At 46.9% G+C, this 13,733-nt stretch overlaps 1 protein-coding gene across 12 annotated transcripts in view; it reads left to right on the top strand.

Moving 5' to 3' along the window:
• CAMTA1 (calmodulin binding transcription activator 1) overlaps positions 1 to 13,733 on the top strand; it is a 236,513-nt gene that overhangs the window by 183,684 nt on the left and 39,096 nt on the right. For all 12 annotated transcript variants that reach the window (XM_086860599.1, XM_086860600.1, XM_086860602.1 and 9 more), the window contains 4 exons: positions 6,883 to 7,023; positions 9,312 to 11,164; positions 12,548 to 12,674; positions 13,392 to 13,526. In XM_086860599.1, the coding sequence (XP_086716725.1) occupies positions 6,883 to 7,023; positions 9,312 to 11,164; positions 12,548 to 12,674; positions 13,392 to 13,526 (2,256 nt within the window). The remainder of the gene's footprint in view (positions 1 to 6,882; positions 7,024 to 9,311; positions 11,165 to 12,547; positions 12,675 to 13,391; positions 13,527 to 13,733) is intronic.

The raw sequence follows: 13,733 nt of genomic DNA, 5'->3' as shown, positions 1-13,733 counted from the left end.
CCCTTCTCCTTGCAGGCTTTGGAGATGAGGCCCCTTGTCTCAGAGGTGGCAGCAAGGTCAGGGAGCCCAGGGAAGCTGTGACACCTCCATGGATGGCAGACCTGGGATAATTCAACTGTTGGGAGCATCTCAGCTGAGTGTCTCAATCAAAAGGGTTGTTGTGTGTGTGTTGCTTTGGTATGAATGCAACTTTTGGGTACATTTATGTAAAGTGAATAGCTATAATACATGAAAATTCTGCAGGAATGTTGTCCGAGGCACCTGTAAGTCATTTCAGGATGCCTGGTGTGAAGAATGAGCCTCAATTTGGCATAGCTTTCAATTTCCTCCCCCCTTGTGTCCCATTACAGTCTTGCTTTGAGATTTCTCTGAACAGATTAGCAGATGTCCTTAGAGGCATCTGGTGGTAAAAGCAAATTCAGTGGCAGAATCCATCACAGCAGAATTCTGTATATAAACTCCATATGATCAGCAAATTGTGGGCCAGCTCATGTTGGGGGTTTCTCCAAATCATCCCCTTTTGGCTCTCTCATCCTTCAGCTGGCAAAGTATGACTTACAAGCTCACAGCTGGTGCTACATTGCAATCCTTGTTCCAGGTCCACTATAATTAAGAGCTATCTTCCTTTCAGAGGAAAAGCTTTTTGCATTTCTCTGCTGTGTAGGAACTGAGGGCTCCTGTTTGTGCCGCCTGCACGCAGCCACAGCTGGGCAAGCTGAAAGTTCCACATCTGCCCATCAGTCAATGGGCATGGGCTGCTCTTGCCTTTTCCCAGAGTCCCTAATTCTGTGTCACTGAAGCCATCAGACCTCCTGGAGGTGACCTCAACCTGCATCCCTGCGCTGTCGTCACTGGAGAAGGCATCAAACGACCGTAGCTCAGAACAAAACTCAAATAGCAGCAATTGGCATTAATGCAGTTTGAAGAATTGAGTTGTTGGGAGTTTTATCTTGGCTTGAATTTATATTCAATTTCAGTAACTCTATTTAAGGATTGGGGTTATATTTCATCTTAAAAGATCAGTTGTACAAAAATGCTACATGGGATGAATTTTACAATTCCCCAAACAGTTTGTCTGAGCTCCAAAATACCCCTCAATGGAAACTGAAGCTTGCCAGCTTAGCTCAGCTGACCATGTAGAAAGCAATGTAGATTCTTTAAAAAGACATTTGGTTTAGTAATGCTGACATCCAGTTTTACTGCAATAGTCTGAATTTTTATTAAAAAGAGAACACGATAGAAGGTGCTAGATAGTTTCTTAAATCCCACCCACCCCTTGGACTTTGAATACCCCTGTTCACACTGTCTGTGTGGCCAGCATCAGCCTTCTGTTCATCAGCCACCTGCTCAACTTCTCATCCTCCCCCAGCCCCTTCACTACTGCAGGTGTGCAGCTCTAAACAGGGGTCCCATTTAAGAATACACTTTTCCTCTCCCTCTGAGGTCTGCCATGGCCTTTATGTCCCCAGAGGAAGCTTGATCCTGTGCCTAAATGAGCCACTCTGTAGGGAAACAGTTTCTCCTGTGCTCGAGTTTTACCTGCCTTAGACAGTCCCACTTTGCCAAAAGAACAAAATCAGGAACTGTTTCAGCTGGTGCCTTTCAGCTGCTTTTGGAGACACCGAAGTGAAATAACCCTACTGACTGCTGACAGCAATCCAGTAGAAAACAATCATTAGCAGTAATGGAAACTAACTTGAGGAAACCCAAACCGTTTCCTGACCCCCTAAAACTCGGGTATTAAACCCAATTGCCAAACCTCTCTGAGGAGGCCATGGGCACACCAGCCTTTGTTCCCAGTTCCCACTCGGCTGTAGCGATTGGCAGACTCGGTCCCAGAGCATCTGCAAAGGTGTGTGTCCCCAGGTTCCTGGCAGTGCCAGCGAGAGGGGAAAGCCTGGGGAAGGAGGGCTGGCACCCCCGGGAAGAGCCGTGGCGAGAAGGGCTGGGAGCCTTGGCAAAGGCTCAAGGCCCTCTCCGTGCGGGCCGTGCTTATGAGGAATTTTTTCCCCCCAAATACGCCAAACAAGGTTTTTGCTTTAATAAAAAAAAAAAAAAAAAAAAGCTTGGAGAAAATAAACAATGAAAAATGAACTGTAGAGAAACGTTGAGGCCTTTTCCGGGTGGGCCGGGGCTCCGGGACACGCGGCCCTCAGCACGGGCCCGCCGCCCGTTCCTTATCGGCTGGCGCCACCTGGCGGCCGCCGGGCGCTGTTCCCGTCTGCAGCAGCGGGAGGAGGAGGAAGGGGGGGATGGTGATGGTGCCCTTGAGCCGCAGCCGGAGGAGGGCGAGCACCACACGGGACGAGCGGGAGAGGTGCCTTCCACTCTGCTCCTCCATATGCGAGGAGCCTTGGACTCCACGCGTCTGTAAACGGCGGCAGGAGCGCTGCTCCGAGCAGCTTCGGAAGAGTCGTGCCTTGTCCTGCTGGTCCCCTCCAAGGGACGATGGACAGCACCTCTGCCCAGTCCCTGCGGACATCCCACTGCATCTGAGCAAACCTTCAAGGAAAGGTGTTGGTTTGGAAGGCAAACGTCTCTTTAAAGAACAGCTCCGAGCTAACCGCCCGTGTGAGTCCGTGCAGGACATTAACATTCAGGGGCTGTCACTGCTGTCCCCAGCAGCGAGGCTCAGGTAAACCTGTCCTTCACAACCAGTAACGAGTGGAAATGGAAGGCCGGAAAATCAAAGCTAAACTGTGTGTGGGCGTCTGAGTACGAAAGGATAAATCTAATGGAAATATCCTTCAGCCAAACTGAGAAATCAGAGCAAGGCCTTTACTTCTGTCAACAAAACGCAGTGGAAATTGAAGGGACAAGGCTGCCATTTCCAATTGACCATCGCCATGGAAACACCTCTCGGTGTCAACACTTGGTGGAGCAGGATGTGGGCAGCAAGGCAGGCACGGACAAAGCACCCGCTCCCGCTCCCGCAGCACTTCGGGGCTTTTTAAAGCGCTTTGGGTGGGTCAGGAGTGGCTGAGGACAGGACTTCTGACACCAGGGCTTGCAGCAGGCTGTCGAGATCCATCCGGAGGGAGAGACAAACAGAAACCTTGATGATTCTAGATATTCTAGCTCTATCACTCTATCCAATTTACCAGTTTCACGTGGGAGATCTTGTTATTCAAGTAACAAAAGACTTATCAACTGGGGCAGAGGGGTGTAGGGAATGGCTTCATCATGTACTGTACATGTGCATGTATGTGTAAGCTGTGTTCTGGGGGCTGGTATGGAAGAGCAAGGTCTTTGGAATAAAACCAGGAAGTGTAAAATGCTTGAAGTGGCAAAGAGAAATGTCTAAGAGCATTCAGAAAGAGTGAAATGATCAGCTTTATATGTGGAAGGGCATTTTAGGGAGAAGTTTTGCTTAGGGTAGGGAAATCATAGGGAGGGAAACAGGGAAACAGCTGTTGATGGTGTTAGGTTTAGAGTGATGATGAGACAGTGAGGTAGGGTTCAGGTGATGGGGGGAGGAAGATATCTGCAAGACAGGAGGACTTCAAGCCTGGAAATTCTGAAGGACTGGGTACCAGCAGCAGTAGCAGAAGACAGAAATAGTCAAGGTGTTGTAAGAAAATTGGACAGTCACATGTTTCTGTGTGCAAGTTTCCCTTGGTTTCTGAGCAGCCTTTTTGCTGATAATTCAGATCATATTTCATTGTTTTGCTTGTGGTGGTCAAAGTCCTGGAAGTGCTAATGAACAAGGAGCTGCTGGACACTATCAGAAAGTCATTTTTATTGCCTTGTCTTCAAAAGGGAAGACAGAGGAAAGGTGAGAGCTCAAGCTCATAAAAAGAGATGGGAGCAGCACTGAGTTGTGGACCTTCCCCCAGCCTCACTTCTCTCCTTTGAGCACCCAGTGCAGCACCAGAACTGCCTGGCTCGCGCTGCAGGCGCTGTGCAGAGGGTGTGTGGCAGGAGGAATGTGTTGCTGCTGTAATGCAGCAGCTTTTAGACCCCTCCATGCTATCACTGAAAAGGAAAGTGTTGAGGCAGTTCACAGCTTTTATTTTAAATTATCAGGGAATGCAGTAGGAGTCTGAACAGGAATCCGGATTAAAATCCTTTCCAGAATTTCTGCTAAGCTTCAGACTTTTTTTTTTTCTTTTGTGTTCATATATTATGGCTATATTTAATCAAACATAGTTCTACAGTGGTTTCACTTCTCAAACCACTAAGAAGCAGGAAGAGTATGTGTGTATGCTTTTTATTAGCCTTCCTTTCATAATGCACTTTCTTCCGTATAGAAATCTCCTTTCCTGCTGATTCATTATGTGTCAGGAAGCCAAGCGTGACATGTTAAAAGCCATCTTGATAGTGTTTGGTATTCAGTACTAACAATTCACCAGGCACAGGAGTCTTTCTTTAAAAGAAGGAGGAAGAAAATCTGCATATTGGATGTGCCAAGATAGTGGATAATTTGCATTAAGCATCCAGACATTCTTTTTTTGCAATCTGTTACCCTTCACTGGCTTTTTATTTTATAACCTTCATAGCATATGGGAAACATAAGTACTAAAAAAAAGTGGCACCACGTGGACAGAAACTGGAGCCAGAGCCCTTTAGGATCAGCTGGAGCAAGGCCAGAGAAGGACCTTTCCTCAGCAGCAATTGATCCTCAATGGGACTTTGCTATGCTGGAAGGACCTGAAAATAATAGGCATGGTTCTCTTAAGTACCCAGCTATAAAGCTGTCCATTATGCCTCAGCTCCTAGCTCACACCTTGATTCAGACTTAAGAGCCATCATCATGAATACAGGAACCCTGAGCTGTGATTCCCTTCCCAGACTTGCCCCCACGATGCTCGTCCCAGGATTTAGCAGCAGTAGGGAGCAGCGCTGCCATCCTGCTGTAAAACAGACTCTTTGTACCCAACAACATGGACACCAGCTCACTTCTTTAGCAAAGTGTTTCTGAAGTAACCAGAAATTACTTAGTGCAAAGTTTCCCAATAATAATTACAGTTCAGTAACTTTGTGTTGTATAGCTGAAAGCATCCAAAATACTTGGCTGTATTTTAATGTCACTGACAATGAATTTTTGTAAAATTGCTACTTGAACATCACTTATTTGACAATATCACTGGTGACAGAACAATGTATCTTAAATAATAAAATGAATGTGAGCAGAGGTAGTGAAGTGGCAAGCATGTCTAACTTAGATGTAATAATAAAGACTGAGTGTTAAAAGAAAACCTAAAACTGTGAATGTACTAGAAAGCAAAATCTGTTGGGTACGATAACAATAAATGTGGTCATCAAACAAACATAGAGGGAATTATTACAAAACTATCTGCAGCACTTTAAATAGTGATATGGGGAAGAATACTTCTAAACCTGATTTACAGTATTTCTTCAGGTTATCCAGCCTGGGCAATAGCAATGTAAATTCTGCAGTATAAAACTAGACCAAGATGAGATGCTGTTAGGCAAAGTGACATTAGTGGGTGATGAGGCAATACAGCAACAGGTAACAAAAAAAGAAATAAAACTGCTTCACAGAGCAGATCCAGGAGCTCTGTGACACACTCAGTGAGCAGCATCAGAGAGGAGAACAGGAGACTGTTCACAGGATAGGATATGCTGCCCCTGTGACCACAGTCATTAGATGTCACACACATCCCTTCATTTGCTGCCAATCTCCTTGCACAACGCTGCTTTTGGTTTGTGCCCCGGCCTCTGGCTGTACAGGAGCATCAGCCCAAGCTGCTGTTGCCAGGATTTCACTGCTTCTCATCAGGGACCTTCACCACTCAGGGATCTGTGTCTTTACTACAAAGCCTAAGTCCGTGGGACTTTTACCTTTGATTTTTTGTATTCTGGTTTAAGGATTTTAGAACACAACATGCAAGGAACGTGCCTCGGTAGACTATGGCAAAGACACTCCTGAAAAGAAGCTGCCAGGCATGAGGACACCTTGGAAATGATGTTGCCACTTATCAGCACTTCTCAAAATCTGCACATGAGCTGTGGTGCATTTAAAGGATAAATAAATAATACACACATATAAATTGCTCAGAGAGACGTTAAAGGAGACAGAAGATGCTTTGAGTCAGTTATTATGGATAAAATATTTTATAAGTGCCATTTCCATTGTAAGTCGGGTTGCAAATAACACTGTTATAGGAAATTCTGTAACTAAAATATTCTGAGAGGGAGTCTTTATTCAAATCATTTATCTGCATGTAGTCTGGCATTCTTATTTAAATAGCTAACAGGCCCAGAGAGTTCCCAAGAAAAGAGCTTCAGTTTGCAACATGTTCTGTAACATCACTCACCTGTCCATTTCCCCAAATTTCTAAAAGGTCATCCAACTCTGAGGAGGAACTCACACAGTGTCTGTTAGTCACTCCCAAAAAATGAGTCAGCCTTCACTGCTGCCACCTGGGATCTGACAATGAAGACCTGGCAGAAGGTTTGCATTTGCTGTTACCCTGGTGTATTTTTGGCTGCTGATTTTACTATAAAGCTGATTTTGTTTTCATATTAGACAGAAAAAGATTCCAAAACACTCTTTGGAATTATACTGCTTTACTTCAATGGAACCAAGGCTTTTGTTGGGTTTTCAGTGAAGGTTGCCGAGAGTCATTGCAGGTGCAGAGTTCCTATTAGCAGCAGACTGAAATAGAGCCAGATACTCCACTGAGGAGTTTTTCCTCTATATATACCTAATTCAGGAATTGCCTTTGGAAGCCTGTTAATACCAAGGAGCAGAGAATAGTAAACCAGTATCCATTATTGTTGCTTTTTATAGGTCTCCTTTCAGTTCTCACAGAAAGCAGCAGGAATGGATTTTTGCTGGTAATTTTGGAGTGGCTTTTGATGGTTTTGGCATGCTTTTGCAGTTTCTGATGGGAAATTTTACTGTACTCTTTGCAGTTCATGGCATCAAGTGGACATGCAGCAATGGCAACAGCAGTTCAGGGTTCTCAGTGGAACAGCTCGTGCAGCAGATCCTTGACAGCCACCAGACCAAGCCCCAGCCTCGAACACACAACTGTCTCTGCACTGGTACCTTGGGTGAGTACCTCGGGAGGGCACAGAGTGACTCAGCTTCACCCAGTCTGGGAGCAGGGTTTGTAGTACAGAGGTGATAAAAATGCTGTCTCATGAAACACTGAGGCACAATGAACTCAGAGCTGACAGAAGGCTCAAGCATAAAAAGATGCAGCTTTTCACCAGGAACTTCTGGGGAAAATGTCAATGCTTTCTAATAAATGCAGTCCATACATGAGCTGCTCAAAAAGGTATATTCTCTTCTATATGTGCAAATTCTGTTACCAAAGCCTCAAAATCTAATGTTCTTCCAACCTCACCCTCTGAATTCCTTGCCCAGCAGCTCACTTTTTTGGAGAAGTGCTCAGGTGGTTAACTTCAAGGCATCACTGAGATAAGAAAGGTCTTATTTAGATATCATGAAAATACAGATCTCTTTCCTATTAAAGGAGATGACCTTGTTTTGAATGACACTACAGCAGCAAGAAACAACATCCTTAGTGTTAGTGTTTCCCACAGACAGCGGGAAGCTAAGTGATTCACTTTCCAACTCATCTGCTTTATAGCTGCTCCTTTCTAGCACTTTGGTCAAATAAAGTATATGACAAATTAACTAGTCTTTAGCAAAACTTATAAAGGAAAGTTGTCAGTGCTTCAAAGGGTTTATTTTTTTCTTATTTTCTTGAGCAGTTGCATTATACAATCAAGGCTTAAATAAGAATAATGACCTCTGAAATACCTGAGTTTGGATTAAAATTCACCCCTTAAGGCTCAGCATTTGATCCAGGCTTGCAGATCTGAACATGAATCCCTTTATTCTTCCCTTTGATGTTTTGTCTTGTGCTAAGTCTGCTCAGTGCTTTTTAACATAACAGTATTGCTTTGTTTTGTAACTGGCTTGCACATTGACACACACATTCCCAATCTCTTACTGTCATTCACAAATACAGCAGCATGAAAGCCTTTCCCTTGTTCCTGTTCATTTCTGTACCTAGGAGAATAGAGAGATTTAATATTGTATTTAGTCTCAAAAGCACTGTCTTGAACTACTTTAAGTGACCTCGTTCAAATCTTGAACATATAGTAGAGAAGTTCCCCTTCAAGGGCAAGCAACAAAAGATTTGGCAAATTGCAGTGGTTACATGGATGCTTTATGTTGCCCAGAAGATGGCATTTGCAATTGTAGCCATGAGCTATAGCCAGGAGGCTTCTTCCCCCCTTCAGTCATTCTGCAGTTCTGTAATTAATGTTCCTACCTCATTCTAGTGAAAATTAATCACTTAAGGAAAGAAACATCAAAAATTCATGGGCTGCTGTTCTTTAAACAGCAAAAGCAGTCCCTGTACCAGAGTTTGTGACTAAGGTGCCTTTGCAGACAGAATTGTTTACTTCATCCTGCCTGATTACAAGCTCTCAGGAATGCAGGTGATGTTACCTTTACAGGCCAGTAAAGGTGCAGGCTGGTTTAATTCATGGAGGATTTTCTTCTGGTGGCCCTTGCTTGAACATCCTTCAGCAGCTTCAGTGCTGACCATGTGCTCTGTGTGCTCCTCTCAGAGTACAATGTGTCTGTCAGCACAGGAACAGCTGAGAGTCAGAGAAACACATCGCCATCCTTGTGGGAGGGCAAGAATGCTTTGTATCACTAATAGGTTAATTATTTAATAATTTGATTGGCAACTGTAAGACACAGTGATGGCAGGAAGATGTGGTCTACAGTCTAGGCAGCAGGGTGATGCCAGGGACAGGGAAATGATGTGGCATCTGTCACCTCCAGATTACTGTTCAGCATCCAGGCCCCAAGAGTGGTTGTCAAACTTCCCGACATCACCCAGCACAGAGAGCTGAGCATCTGTGCTCCAGGGCCTGAGGTCTTGCCCATGGGGCAGATGGAGCAGGGCCCTGTGCCACAGCTGACAACAGCAGCACTTGAGCTGCAGACTTTGCACTGAGATTAGGCACATTTAAATAACTCTGAAACTTGTCACAGATTCCAATTCCTCTCTGCCTGATTGGGGCAGGGAGGAAGGGGGCAGGTGCTACATGGGGTGAGGGTGTCTGTGTGCCTGTTGTGAGGTTGCTGTCACTGTGTGCAGTGGATCTGTGCATTAGACAGGACCTGTACTTCTGACACTGGTGAGAAATTTGTTTTATTTCCAAGGCCCCTCCTCCTCTCTCATGTGGGTACTCACTCACTCTCACACATGTATGCACAAGCATAGCTGTCCCTTGCTACAGCCACGAGAAACACAACTAGCACTGTCCTAATTTTGTATTTACTGAATGGCAAATACTGTTGTTTTCTGGCACAGGGGCAGGAAGCAGTGTGCATCACAAGTGTAACAGTGCCAAACACCGCATCATATCACCAAAGGTTGAACCAAGGACAGGTGGGTACAGCACTCATTCAGAGGTACAAAATAACGATGTCTCTGAAGGCAAGAATGAGCACAGTCACGGCAAGGCCTCCAGCCGAGAGAAGAGGAACGGCAAAGTGGCGAAACCAGTGTTGCTCCATCAAAACAGCACTGAGGTTTCTTCCACCAACCAGGTGGAGGTGCCTGACACGACCCAGAATTCTCCTGTGTCCATCAGCAGTGGGTTAAACAGCGACCCAGATATGGCAGATAGCCCAGCTGTCACTGGTGTGTCCAGTATGGCTGTAGCATCAGTTATGGGAAGTTTGTCACAAAGTGCCACCGTATTTATGTCAGAAGTCACCAGTGAAGCTGTGTACACGATGTCACCCACGTCTGGCCCAAATCAACACCTTCTGTCCTCAGATGCAGCTGCACAAGGACTGGTACTTGCTGTGAGTTCAGACGGACACAAGTTTGCTTTTCCAACAACTGGCAGTTCAGAAAGCTTGTCGATGCTACCCAGCACTGTCTCTGAGGAACTTGTGCTCTCCACAACTTTAGAAGGAAATAGGAAAATTCCAGAAACCACCATGAATTTTGACCCAGACTGTTTTCTTAACAATCCTAAGCAAGGGCAGACTTATGGTGGAGGAGGTATGAAAAGTGACAGCATCAATACCAACATAAGGCAGTCACCGACAACAGAACGCAGCTTCAACTTCAATACAACCATCAAAAAAGAAATTAAAACTGAGGACACATCTTTTGAACAACAGATGTCCAAAGAAGCATTTTCCTCCACTTCTGCATCTAACACTCTCACACTCAGTACTGGTTCAGGTTTACTTCCATCTGGAGGAGGTCTGAGCCCAAGTACCACCCTGGAGCAGATGGACTTCAGTGCCATTGACTCCAACAAGGACTATTCTTCCAGCTTCAATCAGACCGTCCAGAGCCCTCACGTCCATCAGACCCCTTCCCCCAGCTTCTTTCTGCAGGATGCCAAACCTCTTCCCCTTGAGCAAAACACTCACAACAATTTGAATGACACAGGTAGCTCATTTGTGAACACGTTAGGAATCTCCAATGTGAAAACAGAGCCCTCGTCCCAAACCACTTCCAACTGTAACGGCACAGTGGAAACCAGAATAGAGTCCACCTCTTCTCTCCAGCTCATGCAGTTCCAAGCAAACTTCCAGGCTATGACTGCAGAAGCTGAAGTTCCCATGGAGACCTCCCAGCAGGCAGAAGGAAATGAAAATCTACTTAAATCAGGGGATCTTCAAGCCTGCAACACAGAACACTACTTGCAGCCTGAGGCCAACGGGGGTATCAGGAATGGAAACAACCTCCCTATTCTCCAAGGAAACATGGTACAAGGACTCTATCCTGTGGCCCATCCTAGCTTAAATAACTCCTCCAACATGGAGCTTAACTTAGACCACTTTGACATCTCCTTCAGCAACCAGTTTTCTGATCTAATTAATGATTTCATATCAGTGGAAGGTGGGAGCAATGCTCTGTATGGACACCAGCTGGTGTCAGGTGACAGTGCTGGACTGTCTCAGCCTGAAGACAGTAACAGAGCGACATACAACCAGGCCGAAATGTGCATTCCTTGCTGCAGCCCTCAGCAAGCCAACATGCAGCTCAGCAGCACGGAGAACGGAGCCAGCACCATGGCATACATGCACGTGGCTGAGGTGGTCTCGGCAGCTGCAGCACAAGGCACTTTGGGGTTGCTGCAGCAGAGTGGGCGCTTGTTCATGGTGACAGATTATTCACCAGAATGGTCTTACCCTGAGGTAAGTCCAGGGTTTTTACTCACTGATGTTTACTACTTTATCTTTCGTTGCTTTGTTAATAAGGGAACTGTTTTGTTAAAGCTTTGAAAAGGCTTTTAAAACATTTATCTCCAAGACAGAGCATTCAAGGCCGCTTGCTTTTAATTAAGCACTTCATTATCCTGACAGGGCCCTTTCTTCACTTAGGAAGCATCTGAACAGAAAGGTATTGTTTCATGTTTCATTGAAAGCCAGGTCTTTCCCACATGATGGCTTCATGGTGCTACCTAGGCCCAGTAGAGCAGTAGAATTTGCAAACTAGAGCTGTTCCTTAAATTTGCCACTGATGTTCCTAGTACAATAAATCAAGGCCTGCACAGCCTTAATGAGTTCAGCATTTCCCTCCATCTCACTGACTTCCAAAGTCAGTCACATGTCCCATAAGCTGAAAATGGCAGCAGCACAGACCTCGCTGATGTGAAGGAATGCATGAGGAAAGAGACTGAGCCACTAATGGGAAGAGCTTATTTTGAATTCTGGGAAGGAAAAAAAGGGGGGTTGCGGGCACTGTTGTGTCTGTATGGAGGTGTTCAGTAACTGTTCAGGGCCGGTCTCCCTGTCCCCGCAGAGCAGTCGGGTTCTTAGGGGGATGCGGGGCCGTGCCCACACATTCCCGGCCTTCACCGAGCGGCTGCGGCCCGGGCGAGCTCGGCAGGCCCGGGCCGGTACCGGGAGGGCCGCAGCGGGCTGGGAGCAGCACCGGGCCGCGACAGAGCGGTACCGGGTTCCCGTTCCCCCGGGCTGAGAGCGGTACCGGGTTCCCGTTCCCCCGGGCCGGGACAGAGCGGTACCGGGTTCCCGTTCCCCCGGGCAGGGTCAGAGCGGCACCGGGTTCCCGTTCCCCCGGGCCGGGACAGAGCGGTACCGGGTTCCCGTTCCCCCGGGCAGGGTCAGAGCGGCACCGGGTTCCCGTTCCCCCGGGCTGAGAGCGGTACCGGGTGTCCCGTTCCCCCGGGCTGAGAGCGGTACCGGGTGTCCCGTTCCCCCGGGCTGAGAGCGGTACCGGGTTCCCGTTCCCCCGGGCTGAGAGCGGTACCGGGTTCCCGTTCCCCCGGGCCGGGTCAGAGCGGTACCGGGTGTCCCGTTCCCCCGGGCTGAGAGCGGTACCGGGTTCCCGTTCCCCCGGACTGAGAGCGGTACCGGGTGTCCCGTTCCCCCGGACTGAGAGCGGTACCGGGTTCCCGTTCCCCCGGACTGAGAGCGGTACCGGCCCGCTGTGCCGCTGCCGGCGGCGGCCGCCCGAGGGCAGCACGGCCGCGGGGAAGGGGCGGCGGGCGCGTTCGGCCGCGCTCCTCCCGCCCTGGCCTCTCCTGCCATGCTGGGGTCTCCCTTTTTTTCTCACAGGGAGGAGTAAAAGTCCTCATTACCGGCCCGTGGCAGGAAGCCAGCAATAATTACAGCTGTCTGTTCGATCAGATCTCAGTGCCTGCATCTTTAATTCAGCCAGGGGTACTGCGCTGCTACTGCCCAGGTAAGGAGCACTGCTCTCCTACATCTGGTGGTTTCGGAGCCTCATCGTGTCATATACATGTACAAAAGTGCATAGGCATTGAGAAGATTTTCCTTTTTCTTTGGCCTATTTAGTGTGACAACAGAAATTTGGCATCTTGATACATCGCAACAGATCACAATAAATACTATTTAGAATCTCTGAATTAACTTTAAAATAATTATTTGAAATAATTTAAAATAATTCTAAGCATTCCTTTAGTTTTGAAAGAGCAGATTAAAGAGAAGCTGTTATTCAGGGGTGCACTCACGCCTCTGCTGACTCAATTTGTCTACATTTGCCCCTTGCTACTTACACCTCTAACCTCCCCACAGAGATTTTCAGTAGTGATGGCCCTCAGTATATGACTTCAAGTGGATGCAGAATAACTTGGTTTCATTGCTAGGCCCCAGCTTTCCACTGGAAAGGCAGTGAAGCTGCTCAGTCTTTAGAAACACATGTGATTCTGCCTTTTGCCAGAACAACCCATTAGATTACTCTTAAGCTTGAAATCTCCATGTTTGAATATACCAACTGGTATTTTTGACTTCAGAATTGTCTAGTCACCAAAACACTTTTCAGCACCTGCCTCTTCACCTGCTCTTAGGCCAATACTTAGCACATGGGGTGTCTGCAGGTCATCCTTAGCCAGGGGTTTCTGTGGAGTTCTCTGTCTTATAACATGTACTTTCCTTTTAGCTCATGACACTGGGCTTGTGACTTTGCAAGTTGCCTTCAACAATCAGATCATCTCCAATTCTGTGGTATTTGAATATAAAGCCAGAGCTCTGCCAACCCTGCCTTCCTCTCAGCATGACTGGTTGTCCTTGGATGGTAAGAAGCGTGGGATATTCCTTAAGAAAGCAGACAAAATGTAGAACTGTGACATAGCTCCTGGTGGGGATGGATGTAGAGGGGCAAGTTTGTCCTGACAGGAAGGGCTGTGAATGTTAAAGTCTTCTCACTGAAAGGTTCTATTAGTTCTGTTAACGTGAACAAAATGTTGCTGCCTTTTATGGAAGGTGACAAAGGGGTGGGCTT

The sequence above is a fragment of the Cyanistes caeruleus genome, chromosome 22 (assembly GCF_971803275.1).
Source record: "Cyanistes caeruleus chromosome 22, bCyaCae1.hap1.1, whole genome shotgun sequence".
Taxonomy (NCBI): Eukaryota; Metazoa; Chordata; class Aves; order Passeriformes; family Paridae; genus Cyanistes; species Cyanistes caeruleus.
The sequence above is the reverse complement of the archived record's forward strand: the minus strand, read 5'-3'. Positions and strand labels throughout refer to the sequence as shown.